The sequence below is a fragment of the Camelina sativa genome, chromosome 3, assembly GCF_030686135.1.
Source record: "Camelina sativa cultivar CO46 ecotype springtype chromosome 3, ASM3068613v1".
NCBI lineage: Eukaryota > Viridiplantae > Streptophyta > Magnoliopsida > Brassicales > Brassicaceae > Camelina > Camelina sativa.
In genome coordinates, this window is record NC_141882.1 from 30,851,390 (window position 1) to 30,867,382 (window position 15,993).

The 15,993-nt window shown below is 36.9% G+C and overlaps 5 protein-coding genes across 19 annotated transcripts in view; 3 read left to right on the forward strand and 2 right to left on the reverse strand.

Annotated features, from left to right (window-relative positions):
* LOC104778406 (protein neprosin) overlaps positions 1-15,993 on the reverse strand; it is a 648,080-nt gene that overhangs the window by 292,961 nt on the left and 339,126 nt on the right. The gene's annotated exons all lie outside the window — the stretch shown is intronic.
* Positions 876-4,649, forward strand: LOC104778451 (uridine kinase-like protein 3). Of its 11 annotated transcripts, none has more exons than XM_087508986.1 (16): positions 1,048-1,219; positions 1,536-1,591; positions 1,701-1,844; positions 1,931-2,022; positions 2,164-2,237; positions 2,379-2,497; positions 2,645-2,741; positions 2,900-2,979; positions 3,056-3,250; positions 3,343-3,426; positions 3,497-3,557; positions 3,662-3,722; positions 3,800-3,893; positions 3,964-4,036; positions 4,136-4,218; positions 4,315-4,649. In XM_087508986.1, the coding sequence occupies exons 5-16, from the start codon at positions 2,186-2,188 to the stop codon at positions 4,339-4,341; spliced, it is 1,026 nt and encodes a 341-aa protein (XP_087365112.1). In that variant the 5' UTR covers positions 1,048-1,219; positions 1,536-1,591; positions 1,701-1,844; positions 1,931-2,022; positions 2,164-2,185; the 3' UTR covers positions 4,342-4,649. The 11 variants fall into 11 exon arrangements, with proteins under 11 accessions (XP_087365105.1, XP_019099545.1, XP_087365108.1 ...); XM_087508981.1 differs by having other exon boundaries at positions 2,164-2,233; XM_087508978.1 differs by having other exon boundaries at positions 2,164-2,233; positions 4,326-4,649.
* LOC104778449 (GBF-interacting protein 1-like) lies at positions 4,639-8,435 on the forward strand. Of its 2 annotated transcripts, none has more exons than XR_015595536.1 (9): positions 4,639-5,206; positions 5,687-5,730; positions 5,954-6,026; positions 6,117-6,237; positions 6,345-6,445; positions 6,590-6,878; positions 6,972-7,363; positions 7,450-7,815; positions 7,907-8,435. XR_015595536.1 is itself a non-coding variant. In XM_019244001.2 (9 exons), the coding sequence occupies exons 1-9, from the start codon at positions 5,032-5,034 to the stop codon at positions 8,183-8,185; spliced, it is 1,677 nt and encodes a 558-aa protein (XP_019099546.2). In that variant the 5' UTR covers positions 4,639-5,031; the 3' UTR covers positions 8,186-8,435. The 2 variants fall into 2 exon arrangements, 1 of the variants encoding a protein (XP_019099546.2); XM_019244001.2 differs by having other exon boundaries at positions 7,135-7,363.
* LOC104778452 (uncharacterized) lies at positions 8,257-11,261 on the reverse strand. Of its 4 annotated transcripts, none has more exons than XM_087508976.1 (7): positions 10,905-11,228; positions 10,143-10,564; positions 9,789-10,012; positions 9,462-9,608; positions 9,054-9,278; positions 8,644-8,921; positions 8,257-8,563 (listed from the first exon to the last, which is right to left on the reverse strand). In XM_087508976.1, the coding sequence occupies exons 2-6, from the start codon at positions 10,557-10,559 to the stop codon at positions 8,693-8,695; spliced, it is 1,242 nt and encodes a 413-aa protein (XP_087365102.1). In that variant the 5' UTR covers positions 10,560-10,564; positions 10,905-11,228; the 3' UTR covers positions 8,257-8,563; positions 8,644-8,692. The 4 variants fall into 4 exon arrangements, with proteins under 4 accessions (XP_087365102.1, XP_087365100.1, XP_010501207.1 ...); XM_087508974.1 differs by having other exon boundaries at positions 10,143-10,541; positions 10,905-11,221; XM_010502905.3 differs by having other exon boundaries at positions 8,500-8,921; positions 10,905-11,261.
* LOC104778453 (SEC14 cytosolic factor) lies at positions 12,957-15,863 on the forward strand. Its single transcript, XM_010502906.3, has 10 exons — positions 12,957-13,517; positions 13,613-13,641; positions 14,086-14,169; positions 14,268-14,321; positions 14,401-14,478; positions 14,603-14,656; positions 14,740-14,799; positions 14,896-14,991; positions 15,088-15,270; positions 15,357-15,863. The coding sequence occupies exons 1-10, from the start codon at positions 13,463-13,465 to the stop codon at positions 15,642-15,644; spliced, it is 981 nt and encodes a 326-aa protein (XP_010501208.1). The 5' UTR covers positions 12,957-13,462; the 3' UTR covers positions 15,645-15,863.

Sequence of the window (15,993 nt, forward strand, 5' to 3'; positions counted from 1 at the left end):
ATATTTATGGTTAAATGATAGTTTATGAGTTTTTTTATAGGCTAATTAAGTGATACAAGTGTAATGTAGATTGCATATTGGGTTATTGATTTTGGAGAAAATTGTATTGGATACATTTTATGAGTTTATGAGATGCAATTTGATGGTATATAAAACTCATAAAATGTTTTTCCCAAAATGATTGCGATGCAATTTGATGGTATTATACTAAAACATTAAAAAAAAAAGAAGAAATTATTCATGTTTTGAAGAAGAGACAACATCTTTGATTTGGGCTATGGTTTGTGTTAATACACTCTTTTGAATGTATAGACATAAATGACGCATAAAAGGGAAAAAAAATTAACCTTCAAGTTCCAAAGGTGACAATAGAATACTCATATAAAGTTAATGAAGTATTAAATCAGTAAAATGATATGTTTAGGGAAAAGCAAAAAACCAGGTAATAATAACACATTTGAAAGAAACGTACATATGAAGTTAAATAATATTGGATAGAAATGAAAAAAAAAAAAAAATTGTAGACTTAATCAGAAATAGTTCCTATCTTGCTTGGTGACAGAAAATATAAAAAAAGTAGTAGTAACAGATATTTTCTTTTTGATGTAAACGAAAGTAAAGAAGAATAAAATAATAATCAAAAATTCGAAGATGAGTAAAAGAAAGCAGTCTCGATTCAACCATCACTGCGTTGTTTAGCTGCAGCTCTCGGAAGTAGGTCCCACCATTCCTAATAGGATCTGACGTGGATCCTCGATCCCTTCCTCTCCCCTTTTAAAAGGACCCCGAACACACTCAAAATTTACGACAATTGCCACCGCCAAACACCAAGTAACTGTAATGTATATAACGTTGTCAGTGGGAAGGGTAGTTTCGTCAAAACCAAAAACCCACTTTCCGGTTTTCGTGAAAAACCCGTCTCCAGCCGCTGCTGCATCCATCCTCCCATTCTCCATTATGCTTTCTCTTTCTCACCGCAAACATATACTAATATATAGTAGTAACGTATTATTATTATATATGTAACTCAGTTTTGGTCTGTGCATCGAGTTAACAAAGGCAATGCTCGTGTCTCCCTCTCTCTCTCTCTCTCTCTCTCTCTCTCTCTCTTATATAATCTGTTGGAACTAGTATTATATATGTAACTCAGTTTTGGTTTGTGTTAGCTAATCGGTGATCTCGAGAAGCTTTTTTTGAATCCATTTTCTTTTTTTATTTCGTGAGTTTTCTAAATCAAGATTCGATTTTTATTGATTTTCTTTCTATGATGATGTAACGTTTCTTCTCATTCTCTTTTGCATGTATTGATCTGGCTTTCTTCTCTTCTGATCTCTGTTTTTTCTTTTTTTTTTTCCGGGGAAAAAAATTAATGTTTCATGTTTTTGATTGGCGTTACACTATCTATTATCTGCTCGATCATATATATGATTGGTTGTTTGTTTTGTGCATTAAACGTGATTTGAGGTCATGGGTATCACGGCATTGGTACTTGTGGAATCTACTTATTATGTCTTATAAAGTTCGATTCTTTTCAGGATACTTTCTTTTTCTTTTTTGGACTGGAAGCATTAAAAAAAAAGATAGAAAGAAAGTAATGTTCCTTTTTGGTTCTTAAGATTAGATGGTGACAACAAAAAGTTGATATATAAATATTGGCATTTTCCATGTGATCTTAGAATGCATGTTCTTTTGTGTTGTAGGAATGGCTTCAAATTCGGCTGTTGATATAATAGAGACATCTTCCAAGGTTCATTTCTCTGGCTTTCATCGAATGGATGGTTTAGTTTCGATTATATCAGATCAATTGGCTGAGGAAGAGGAACATGGCCAACCTTTTGTGATCGGTGAGCAGATTTTTTTATCTAACTTAACTGGTTTGAAGATGGTTTGGATCAGACAATGTTAAAATAGGGTGTTGTTGTCTTTTCAGGAGTTGCTGGTGGAGCAGCGTCCGGTAAAACTACTGTTTGCGATATGATTATGCAGCAACTGCATGATCAGAGAGCTGTTGTTGTAAATCAGGTGCTTGAATGTGAACTATTTCGATTTCTGGCTTTTTTTTGTTCTGATAAGTGATTACAAGTGGTTGTTAGTGATATATATATATATATATATATATATATATATAATGCATTGAGGTTGATCTTTTTTTCCTTTTTGCAGGATTCTTTCTACCATAATGTAAATGAAGAGGAGCTTGCAAGAGTTCATGATTACAATTTTGACCATCCTGGTTAGTAAGTCTCTGAATAGCCAAAAACTAATTAATGGCTCTCTTGATCTAATGCAGACTGCTGTTCTGTGTCTCTTAGCCTTTTAAATATCTGAATTTATAATATGCTTTCTTGTACATATGAATCTTGCTCCTTGTCTTGTAGACGCTTTCGATACGGAGCAATTATTGTCTTCCATGGAGAAGTTAAGAAAAGGACAAGCAGTAGATATTCCCAACTATGACTTTAAAAGTTACAAGAACAATGTTTTTCCACCTAGAAGGGTACGGAGCTTCTTAGAATCTTTACCTTTTTTTGTAAATGTGTGCTGGTTCTGAGTTCTGACATTTGGAGTTTGCTTCTTATTTCTGAAGATCAAACTCATGATTAGCTCTCTTTTTCAGACACATAAACTTGTTCATCATTTGCAGGTAAACCCTTCTGATGTTATAATTCTGGAAGGGATACTCATTTTCCATGACCCTCGGGTGCGAGATTTGATGAACATGAAGATATTTGTAGATGCAGGTCTTTCTCATACCGAACCCGCTACACTTATCTAGCCAAATCCATAGCAATTATGAGACGCTGCACTTGTGCATTACACACATGTGACAAGTGTATATATAAATATGATGGTGATAAATTTGGTTTCGTATTTCTACATTGTGCCGTTATTTATGCAGATGCTGATGTGCGTTTAGCTAGAAGGATTAAACGTGATACTGTTGAGAAGGGCAGAGATATTGCCACTGTTCTTGACCAGGTTTGTGTCGCTCTATGCAAAGAATCTCGTTAATATCACCATCATTTATGTTTTGATTTGTGAAACTTCTATGCAGTACTCAAAATTTGTGAAGCCAGCATTTGAGGATTTCATTCTACCAACAAAGAAATACGCAGATATCATAATTCCCCGAGGAGGTGATAACCATGTTGCTATTGATTTGATTGTGCAACACATCCACACGAAGCTCGGTCAACATGACCTCTGTAAAATCTATCCAAATCTTTATGTTATTCAATCAACTTTTCAGGTTTTTACTTATGTCCTTCTTCTCGTCTAATCAACACTAATCAATTCTTGTTTAATGACTAGAACGACTGATCCTTTAGCCGTTGGTTACAGATACGTGGGATGCACACTCTAATCCGAGACTCTAAAACAACAAAGCATGACTTCATCTTCTACTCCGATCGATTGATTCGTTTGGTGGGTGCTAAATTTGATTTTTGTTTCGTATTATTTCACCATGTTTGCTTTATTAATGTCCTCTCACCAGGTCGTTGAGCACGGCCTCGGGCACCTTCCCTTTACAGAAAAGCAAGTGGTCACTCCCACAGGTTATTAGCGAATGACAAATATTATTATCTTACTGCAATCTTGCAGCAGAAATCTCCAACCAGAGTGAGATAATAAACTCATTATCTTTGGCTTGTAAATGTAGGATCTGTGTATTCTGGTGTGGACTTCTGTAAGAGGCTGTGTGGCGTCTCAGTTATCAGAAGGTACAGCTCAAACACTTGACACCGAGTTGTTGTTGTGGTCAAAAAGACCTATATAATGATTCTGTCTTTGAACACAGCGGCGAGAGTATGGAGAATGCTTTAAGAGCATGCTGCAAAGGAATCAAAATTGGAAAGATTCTGATTCACAGAGAAGGGGACAACGGTCAACAGGTTTGTAACTTGTTTGTGTTTTCTCTCTGTTTCATCACATGGTCCTAACTACTTTTGTGGCAACCACCAGCTTATCTACGAGAAGCTACCCTCAGACATTTCGGAAAGGCATGTGCTTTTGCTAGACCCAATCCTGGGGACAGGTCTGTGTTCTGTGAACTCTGTACTACTACTGGTGGTGAGCAAAAGACAAGATATAATAGGAAGATAACAAGAGCATGTTTTTTTTTTTTTGTTTACAGGAAACTCGGCAGTTCAAGCGATAAGACTGCTCATAAGCAAAGGCGTGCCTGAGTCCAACATCATATTTCTCAATCTCATATCTGTAAGTTTGAAAAGCAAAAAAGTTGTGGCTTCCTTCTCTCTCTACATAGCTTAAACTGTTGAAAAAACTAAATAAAACGGTATGGGGGTTGTTGAGTGTGGGTTCAGGCACCTCAAGGAGTAAATGTGGTGTGCAAAAAGTTCCCAAGGATAAAGATTGTGACTTCTGAGATAGACAACGGTTTGAATGATGAATTCCGAGTTGTTCCCGGTATGGGGGAGTTTGGAGACCGCTACTTTGGGACGGATGATGAGTGAGACTGTGAGAGAGCTTTTTTGCCTACCTCTGAAAATTTTGATAAATTATTTTTGGTTTTCAAATATGTTATACGGACGGATTTCATAAGATCACATATATATATACGTATACCGACAAACAAATTTTCCAAGTCAGTTGAAATTTCCAAGTAATGCATACACAGTTTTTGGGTCCATCATCATCCAAGTGTGCGTCTCTCACTCTCTCTACTCCAGTTGACCATTGAAGTCAACCCCAGTGAATATGATTAAACCAAGTGTAAATCGAACTCTATTAACATTAAAAGGAAGATCGAACCAAACCAAACCGAAACCTGATTGAATAACCGTGTGAGCAGTAAAAAGGTAGAGAAAGAGAGTTGTGTTGTTGAGTTGTGCAATGAAGAGAGTGACGTGAGCGTATAAAAAGGTTACGGACAGTGTGGGTAGGGACTTGAAGAGGTACAAACAGTAAATAATAATAATAAGGAAATACAATAGGACGGGAGAAACTAAGGAGGAGGACTCTCTCCTCCCGCTTCTCTCTTTCTCTACTTACATTACTACAATACAAACCATGAGCTCCTCCGATGGCGGCTCCTCTAGGGTTTCGATTCCTCGCCATCTTCGCAAAACCCTCGAGAGTATCAAGGAGATTACGGGCAAACAACACTCCGACGAGGATATCTTCGCTGTCTATAAGGATTCCTTCAATGATCCTCATGAGACCGCTCAGAAACTCCTCTTTTTAGGTACTCCCTTGTTACTTACTTACTTACTAATCATCTCTCTGTCTCTCCTCCACTTAGGGTTTTGATGGTTTAGTATTTCTTAATTTGCCTTATTCGATTTGCTCTGTACCGTACGATAGGTTTTGTTGATGTTTTGCAAGATTAGATCATGTGGATTCTCCTTTTTTGGTTCGCTTGTGTTTTTTTTGCCTTTGAACTATATTACAATGATCGAATTCTCTGTTTCCTCGGGTTTGGAATTATTGACAGAGAGAGATCTTTGTCATTTATTTATTTTTGGGTTACCCTTCAAAGATTCTAGTTGGTGTAGGTTGGACTATTTGTTCTTTTCTATCTAGATGTCAAAACATTCAGATTTTGGGTTGTATAGATTAACAATGCAGCTTCTTTCCAAATCGTATTCTCGTGTGAATATAATGGATGTATTTTACTTTGTTCTTTATGAGCCATGTCCTTATATACAGTGTTGAAATATTGCAGATACGTTTCATGAGGTGAGAAGTAAAAAGGAGAAAAGGAAGGAGGCAAGTCTTCTTTCTTTCTTTCTTTCTTTCTTTCTTTCTTTTGTTTTGTAATTTATGAGAATCCCTTTGGTCGTTTCTATTCAGTTATGCTTTTGTCTTTAGATTCAACAGATTGCATGATTTTGTGGATTCACATACCAATCCTTATACTACTGTGTGTGCATCACTTGCTCTTATGATAGCTTTCCTTTTTCTCATATGATCACTCTCTTTCTGCCTGCAGAGTATAGTGCCAATCATTCAAACAAGTGGCAGAGGTGGTCGGAGGAACTTTGCTTCAAGTAAAACTTATCAAGGTTGTTTGTTTTCTTCTATTGAAATCTTAGAAAAATGACAATTTTCATGCTCTTCCCTTTTTTAAGCTCTTTGTTGACATTTCTATACAGGTAATGGAAGAAGTGCATCTTTTAAAAGGGAAAATGGAGCTAATCATGCAACAGGAGGTTCTAGAACTGCGCTTCCTGCCACTAACAAAGCTACAAACATCACAGTACATAGTGAAATGAAGTATGTTTAGTTTACATATCATCCTTCTTTGTCGTCTCTACCATTATGGGTGCTTTTCGTTTTGTTCTCCTATTAAGTTGCTAAGTATCATAGTATACCTTCTGCAGGGTTTCTGGTCCTCCTAGTCTTCCGAGTGAGTTCAATCATGAAGTTCAAGATGATCCTTCTTTGATTTCCGCTTCCCATTGCAGTAGCCAGTCAGATCAAGGTGTATTGACTTATCAATCTTGAGTTTGCATCAAATTCTTCATCGAAGTAGTTTTCAGTTTATTATGTTGTCTAGTTAAGTCAGTAATGGTGCAGCAACTATGGCCTGGTATTTGATTCAGCTTCTGGTTTCTTTGTGTTACAGTCGCAGAAATTGAGACTGCATCCAATAAAGTCAAAACTCAAACGCTTCTCAAGTCAGATCTTAGCGAACGATCACACGTAACATTTCCTTTCCACCTTCAGGATGCCAAACTACTGCAAAATGGTCTGACATTTGGCAGTTTTGATTCCAATTTTGTGAACGAGGCATCTTCTAACAATGGTGCCAGTGGCCGGGATGACTCAAATTTTGAGTCGTCTCATGGGACAGGGGATGATGAGAGGGAACCTTCTCCCACTACCAATGGTATCCCTGGGGTTGCTTCTGCCAGGTTGGTGACTAAAGTACTTTCACTCTACATATTCTCTTCTTTAGTTATTGACCTACTGCAATCTCTATTCAAACACACTACTCTGGGTTTCAGTTAAGTGAGACTACTCAAATAAGCATTTTTCAAGTTCAATTTTGGAAATGGGAAGGTCTTTCCTTGTAATATATTAGTCGAGGTGTAATCTGTTTTTTGTTGGCTTATCCTTTTAAATCTCAAATTTCGTGTTTCGATTTCATTACCATACCTTCCTGTGCAGAGAAGAAGCATCAACTTTTTCTGAAGATAAGGATCATGGAATCTCAAATTTGGCACCTGGAGCTGACATTGTCCAACCTGTAGAAGAAGTACTGAAGGAGGAAGCTTTTTCAAACACAGAAACTCATCAAATTGCTTATGGTCAAGAAGCTCCACTCAGTATGTTTGGTTTTTTCCCCTCTATATCAGCATTAGGCCAACCTGTAAACACAGAAGCAGCAGAGACTCAGGCACGTGGAATATCTTGTCACATTATATGCAGTCAAACAATTCCTTTATTTGGTGTTGATAACTGTTTTTTTCTTTCAAATTGCAGCCTGGAGCGCCAGCTATTCCATTAGTATCATATCCTCCAGATCAGGGCTCCATAGCAGCAGCAGCCTCTCAACAGGCAAATCTTTATAGGCAGCAATACCCTCCCAATTTCTTCCCTTACAGTCCCTATTACTCACAGTTTTATATACCACCGCCGTACATTCACCAGTTTGTGAACCCAAACGGGATCCCTCAGCAGTCTTATTTTCCACCAGGAGCTGCTCTCACAGCACCTTCTCATGTCGGCAACACCGAAAACCCTTCCCCCACAAATCCATCCCTACAAGCTTCTTCCACTGTTGCTACTCACATCCCATCTGCAACCGCCTTAAATTCTATCCATAGTGAAGAAAATGCATCACGCCTGGTCAGTTTTTTTTTATTGTTGTATCCTTGCAATGATATATATGTAGACTATATATATTTTAACAGTGGTGTACATTATATTGTTGTTGCAGACTGAAAGTGCAGCTGCATGGATTGGACAGGGATTTGGCAACCTGCAGGTGAATCCAATGTACAACTTAGCATTCCAAGGTCCGCCACTCGGTTTTCCAGTTATGCAGGGTGGTCATGGTGGCCTCATGGGAATACACCAACCAACACTGCCCATGACCGCTGCTTCAATTACATATCAGACTTTACCGCCAGGGCCACACACCACAACGGCTATGGCTGAACCCATAGGACACGGGCACATCGCTTATCAGCAACATCAAGCTGCCCCAACGAATTAAGTCAACAAATATTAGCTCAAGGGGGTACAGAGTTACACATCAAACGCTTAATAGAGATGTTAAAGTCTGGATTTTTGGGTGTAAATACTTAGGAACCATCATCCCCATTGAATTAGGTTGACAATTACAAGAAGGATGAAGATGTGCATCATAGTAGCAAACCTTTTGCCACATTTTTTTGTTGTGAAACCATACAGAAAAATACATAAAAGAATGTATTGGATGATCCCTATGGAATAATTTTTTGAAAGATGCAGCCTCTCTTATATGCATGCCTGGTTTGTCTGAATTCCCGAGCTTTTACAAACATAGACTTAACCGAATCAGCTTTAGGCTCTCTTTAGTAGTCGAGATCAAATCAGAAATATTTTCATATACCTGAGAAAAGATAACACATTCCTGTAAATAAACACTTCCTCAAAATTTTAAAGCACATCAACGGATGATTCTCTGATGACCTCAAAACTCTACAAAAAATGTTTTAATCCAACTTCCTTGACCCCATGGTCATTTCTTTAAGCTATCGTTTTCTTTCCTGATGGCATCCAGATCGGCTTGTAGTTTCTCTAAACTCATGCCTCGAGCTGTGATGGACCCCAACTTCTTTTCATAATCGGCTGTTTCTCTTCTAAACCGATCAGTCATGAGAATTTTCTCAGAGATTTGCTCAAAAATACTGTGAATACTGGTCAGTAGCTTGTAGACCTGTCGTACCGCTGGGTCTCTTCTCACTTCCCTGCAGAAAAAGAAAACCGTCCTCATCATCACGTTATAGAAGGGTATACATGTGAGCGACATGGCAACTTTTCTTTTGGTGTACATCTGAGCAGACGATTCAAATACTGTATGTGAGACCAAAAGCTCATACCTTGTAACTATTTCATCCACAACAGCATATGATCGGTGCAGGCGTTCGCGGATTGAGTTACTCTCTAATTGTAGCTCCCTGGTCTCCCCTGAAATCCTCTGAATATCAGTGTCCAGTTTACGGCTGTTTTTAGTTATTTCTTTAATCCCATGGATATAAGATTTCCGAGGCGCTGCTTTTGGCTGCCTCTCAAGTTCATTGTATAGGTTACAACGTTCATCTTCCCTGTCAGGAAAAGATTAACACATTAAAATGATACGAGAGTCAATAACAACCTGATCGAGGTCACAGGCACACTTAGTTATACACCAAGAAAAGAACTTAAGAAACATATATCTCTAATTGCCAAAATCACAAAGTCAAAATCACAGACAGTGAAGAGCCATGTAGTAAGAGTTTTCTGGTTACCTCTTTTGAATTTCTGATGAGAGAGATTGTAAATCCAGTTCAGTCTTTCTCAACTTATGGAATTTCTCTTTAGCCTCTGGTTCCTCAACATGAAGTTGGTCCAAGAGACGTAGCTTTTTAGTTTCCAAAGTCAACCTTACATCGTCCCTGAAGGAAGACATGATATACTTAGTAATCATGCTATACATAGTGCTCCCCCAATGTCTACATCCATTTACACATACAGGGATTTTACATATATATTTCAAGTTATCAAGTCCTGTGGTTTCCCGTGAAACTGAATGCATGGATGCTTTCAACTTGAAAATGATAGAAAAGTGTTCATACCATTGCTTTTTAATATCCGTGATATTACGCCTTTTGATCACCAGTTGTTGACTAAGCTGTTCGAGATATGACCCACCCGTCTTTTTGTCTGCCAATAACCTCTCCGCCGCCATCTTTAATAACTCCAGCTCGCTGTCAAGACTAAATAACTCTGAAGATCCAGAGTCCAGTTCCTCCAAGAGTAAATTATGTTGATTTTGTAACTCAACAGTCCCAAAATTTGTCTACAAAGCATAAGAATGATAAAGTTTAAGCCATCAGCATTCATAAAACGGATTTAAAATAACTGTTCAAACACATGCCCATATACAAAAAAAGAAGAGATAAGCCCACAATAAGCAGAAGAAACAGTACCTCAGACGGGTCTTTGTAAGAACTATCTTCATATCTAGATGACTCTCTTAAAGAAAGATCTGATGGTACATCATTAACAGGATCCTCTGTCTTTATGGGGAAAATGTCAACATTGGCGGAACCACTGGTTGATGTATCTTTTGCACGAGAGTCTGGTAAATGGGAGATTTCAGTAGTCATTGTAAGATCTTTAAGGACAGCTTCAACCTTTTGTATATGCATATCAAAAGTCTCATCCTTCACCATCATGTCTTGTACATTATCTCTGAAAGTTTCCATCTTGGACCTACTAGCTAAATCACCAGCTGGGGAAGTTTCCAACCCTTCGTTTTTCTCCGAAAGCCTCTCAACCAGAAACCTAACCAACCTATACGAGTCATCTTCAGATGGATGCAGAAACTGCCGCAAGCAACACATACAATCTGTTTCAGCATATGATGTCACACATATAAGAAGAGCCACACAAGCCAGAACGAGAAGACTCTAACGAAGACCAAAAGGACTATCACAGCTCTCAAGAAACCATCTCACATACTCACAGCACCTTCCACTCTCATGTCATTGCAGACTCAGAAATAGAAAGAACACCCACATTTAATCTACAAATTGCACTGTAAAAGCATGACTCTTTCAGAGATATTGAACCCTAAAGTCAATTCCTTTAATCAAAAGACGAAACGCCCTATCCTATCAACCAATAAAAAATTCTTAGATTCTCGAAGACGATCTAAAGAGGGGGAGTGATGAGATGATATGTATTACCTTATAATAGCTCATTTCGCTGATGTAGCCTAGATTCTTCACAGTATGAGCGATATCGGAGCAGATCCTGAACCTATCGGGGAGAGAATCAGGGAGCTCATCGCAAAGCGACGCCGATGGGTCAATGAGATTGAGCAACTGAGCACAGATCGATACCATCGCCTCCGGGGAAAATTCGCCGACGGAAGAGAAATCTCCGGGAATCAAAACCCCAGATTCGATCAGCGTTGACATCAGTATATCTCGCGATTCCTCCATACTTCTTCTCTTCAAAAGACCCAACCCAACAAACAACAATGGAATGGAAGAAGAAACACACAACACAACTGTTTGTTCCGTCAGCAGCTATACGACACCGTTTTCGAAATGATAAAATTAACGGTAAAAAGTAATAAAAATGAAGAGTTGACTGTAGCAACGTCTTCTTATTAATCCTAGTTTATGCTTTGAAACGGGATCTTTCTATACATTTATTTGTGACATCTTCGATTTACTAAACATCTATCGTGATTCGTGACACAAATAAGACAGTGTGGGTTATTGGCTTATTGCCACAACCCACACAACCAACCGTGGAAGAGACTTTAACTAATGCATGTCCCCTGCGGTTTTGAGACTTCAATTCCAAGGAGAATGATGAGTAGGAAACACAAGTACTATACTAAAATAGAGGCGATTCATGTGAAAGAGTTAGGACTACTCTCTAAAGATGTATCTCGTCACACACGAGAATGAATGGGGGAGGTAGTTTCGTTAAAGAAAAATATCATCTTGAGATTAAAAAAGATACTTGTATGATTAATTAGGGTTAAAGGATAAATGATTAGGATTTCTTGAGTTGTTAGGGTGCATGAGACTCTTTAGTGCTTCACAGTTGAGCATAAGGATTAAACTAAGAGAGCTGCTATGATCAATAATTATGGTGTTTCTTCTCACATGAGGCTATCTATATATTTATGTTAAGACTTAAGAGTAACTAATTAATGGATCATGATCATTTTTTAGCATGCATTTCCACATGGTAAATATTGAATAACTTTACGTTTTCTTTGCTCATTCTGTATATCTTCTATAAATATATATTGAATGATAATTAACCACTTGAAGTACTGAAAATTTTCCTCTTTTTAAAAATATAAATTCAGTTTTTTGAGGGGCATAAAAAGATCATGTATGATAAAAGCATTCGGAGAAAATTATATCTTGAACGGTATAATAATTTTTTTTTTTAAGTGCGCCACATGTTAGGTCCAATTTCACTATTTTCATATTTTGGAAGCATTGTTTTTCAAAACGGAATATAGGAATATGTTGTGAGGATATTAAAAATCATTATATATTTATTCGTTAGATCAAAAGGAAAAAAAAACCGACAGAAAAAAAAATAATAATAAAAAGAGAAAAAAAGGTAAGATCAGGAAGAAGATGGATGATTGACGATGATGATGCATGTGTCATATGACTCACATAATGGGGTCTTTAAGTTTTTGTGATTGAATGAGAGGAGAACTAACACATGGCTCATGGACATTTATGTTTCTTTATTTATTTTTTTTGAATTTTACTTACTAGTATAATATTTGTTAAAAAATAAATAGTTTTGTTAATCTACCTTACGAAACATTGTATGGACTATGTATGGAGCATGCATCTTATTCTCTTTTTAGTTGCAATCTCAAGCAAACTATTTTTTAAATATTTTATTTTGGTTCATATCAAAAGAAGTATCTAACATATAGTATATTATATTGTGGAGTAGTACATGTCCTTATTTTTAAGTTTTTGGTAGTGCGTATGTATTGGATATCAACGATCAAAAAATTCGAAAGAACTCGATTCCATATATATTTATTATATGGCATATTTAATTTAGGAGCATGTGCGTCAATTTATCATCAACTGTCTCTAATTTTTCACAATTAGTAATCAATCAACAAAACATTTATGGAGTTACCTAGTGTGTTTTACGCCTGGAAAAAGTCATTAAAATTAGTAAAGTAGATTCTCACTTGACTTTTCTTAAAGTAGATAAAAAATACAAAATTTAAAAATATTCAGAAAATGGAGAAAAAGAAAAAGTAAGGGTTTGCTCGATACTCGTAAAAATGTGTTAAAATTGGAAAACTTTTTAATTGTTATTTATTTATTTATTTTTTTGTGCAATTTTTATTACAAGGAAAACATCATAATATCATATCGTGCTGATACGGTATTATTATTTATGGTGGTGGTATTTATTCTAACTCTTTTGGTCTCTTTGATTCTTGAAGAAGAAGAAGAGAGAAGAACTTAACTGGTCTCTCTCTCTCTCTCTCTCTCTCTCTAAAGTTTTTATTTTTAATCTCTTGGCTCCATAAAGAACCTTTTTTTTTTTTTAATCTCTTTCTCTCACTTCTCCTCGGAGGCACTATTATCCGTGAGATCAGCAGAGAGATTTAAACCCTCTTTTCGATTTTGCGCTGAAACTTTTGTTTTCTTCAAATCCGACCTGAGCTGAGATCTCTCTATCTAGAGAGAGAGAGAGAGAGAGAGAGAGAGAGAGAGAGAGAAAGAAAGAAATGAGCATCACTAATGAAGAAGCTATCAAGCAATTGCGTGCTTTAATGGAAGACGGTGTGTTGTTTTGTTTAAGCTTTACTTTTGTTTGAAGATCGCCGACTAATTTTGAGCTAATTTTACTTTATTTTTCTTGCGTCTGGTATTGACAGTTGATGATTCACTGAGAGAGCCGTATCGGGTTAGTAAATTTACTTGCTTTTCTCTCTTTTTAGATTCTTTGAAAGAAAGATTCAACTTCTCAACTCTTTTTGCTTCTTGAACCAAAGATTGCTTCTTTCGATCTTGGGGGATTACTTTTCTGTAAATAGGGTTCCAACCAAACCCAAGATAAAAAGAATCCCTTTTTTTTCGTGTCTTGTGTATTTGATTGGTTTTTGAGTGATCTGGATCTAGACTTGATTCATGCTTTATATATAAGTCTCTCTCTCTCTTTGCGTTAGATCCGTTTTGATTCAATGTTGTTGGATCTGTGGAGTTGTAGTTTAGATCATTGATTGATCTAGAGTTTTCAGTTGGGGTTTCATATGTAATCTTGGATCTTATGTCGTCTATAGCTTGAGAAAAGACCCCATTTGGTATATAGTATGGTGCAATTTATGAGTGTGCTTGTGTTATGCTGCAGAACATTCATCAAGGGTATCCAACAGAGACTTTGATACGCTTTCTTAAAGCCAGGGATTGGAATGTTCAGAAAGCTCATAAAATGGTTTAAATCTGATTGCTTTTCACCTAATTTAGACTGTGTTTTGATATCTTAAAATAGCTTCTTCGGGCGTTGTAAACTAATGACTGCAAGTGTTACAGTTGCTCGAGTGTTTAGAATGGAGGACTCAAAACGAGATCGACAAGATTCTAACAGTGAGTTTTCAGCTTTTGTTTATCTAGTTCTGTGAAACCTTAGATCTCATCTGATCATTTGATTATTTTTTTCTTGCAGAAACCCATTGTTCCTGTTGACCTGTACAGAGCAATCAGAGACACACAGCTTGTCGGTGTATCTGGTTACTCAAAAGAGGTACTACTATTTTGGGTGTCCCTTTCTAACTTTCTTTCTTCCTTTCTTTCTTTCTTTAACTTTTTGAATTTTAAAAGCATCACTACATGTTTGATCCAACTCAAATCATTTGACTTTTATTTAGGGTCTCCCTGTCATTGCAATTGGTGTGGGGCTTAGCACATATGACAAAGCCTCAGTAAGCATCTCTATCATTTTCCACTAAGAGACTTGATATGAAGTTGAAACTCTAACCGTAGGCTTTCTTTATCCTTCATTCAGGTCCACTACTATGTACAGTCTCACATTCAAATGAATGAGTACCGTGATCGTGTGATATTGGTAAGACCAAATAACTTCTTCTTTCCTACTCCTCTCATGTGCTTGTTTTTTTTTTTTATAAATGTAATTTTGTTGGTGTATTTTTCTTTGTTGTAGCCATCTGCTTCAAAGAAACAGGGACGACCAATCTGCACTTGTTTGAAAATTTTGGATATGTCTGGTTTAAAGCTTTCAGCTCTAAGTCAAATTAAGGTATTAACAATGTCCTAATTGCATTTACTTGTGATTTGTAACTTTGGTTCTTTTTCCACCACATGTATTGATTTTTTTTTCCTTTTCTTTCTGCAGTTAATGACTGCAATAACCACAATAGATGATTTGAACTATCCAGAGAAGACTGAGACATATTATGTTGTCAATGTCCCGTACATATTCTCTGCTTGTTGGAAAACCATAAAGCCTCTGTTGCAAGAGAGAACAAAGAAGAAGATTCAAGTGCTGAAAGGCTGCGGGAAAGATGAGTTGCTGAAGGTAAGCAATTTATTTTCCCCAAGGAGAGAAGAAGTGTCACTCTTTGTGCAAGAAGACTGAAAGATTTTAAACCTTTTGATATGCAGATAATGGACTATGAGTCTCTCCCACATTTCTGTAGAAGAGAAGGGTCTGGATCTGGTAGGCATATCTCAAACGGAACATCAGACAACTGTTTCTCTTTGGATAACTCTTTCCACCAAGACCTTTACGATTATGTCAAGCAACAGGCTCTTCTGGTTAAAGGGACAAATGCACCGATCAGACATGGTTCAGTCCACGTAAAGTTCCCTGAGCCAGACTCCGAAGGCAACAAGATCTTTGATACCTTAGAAACTGAGTTCCAGAAGCTTGGGAATGACCACAAGATCTGATTTCTCTTGGCCCCTTATAACACGAGTTTCATATAAAAGACCGGGATTTGTCTCTGGTTGATGAGCAGTATTTAAGATAAGATCACCTTTACTTGTATTACTAAATTTGCTTGCATCAGCTAGATGCAGCTTTTGTTTTAAAAAGATGAAACACAATTTCTTCGGGATGGATCTTCTGATCTAATATATATATTTTTATATAGAACTCATTTCTATTTATATACTTCTTCTTGCTCTTGTTTCTTACTTCTTTTAACAGTTCCTTTCACGTAAACCAGATTGCAAATCTGCATGCTTCTTGATTCTTTCACCATTGAAAGACTCCACCGACACTTGTGATGCCAAAAGT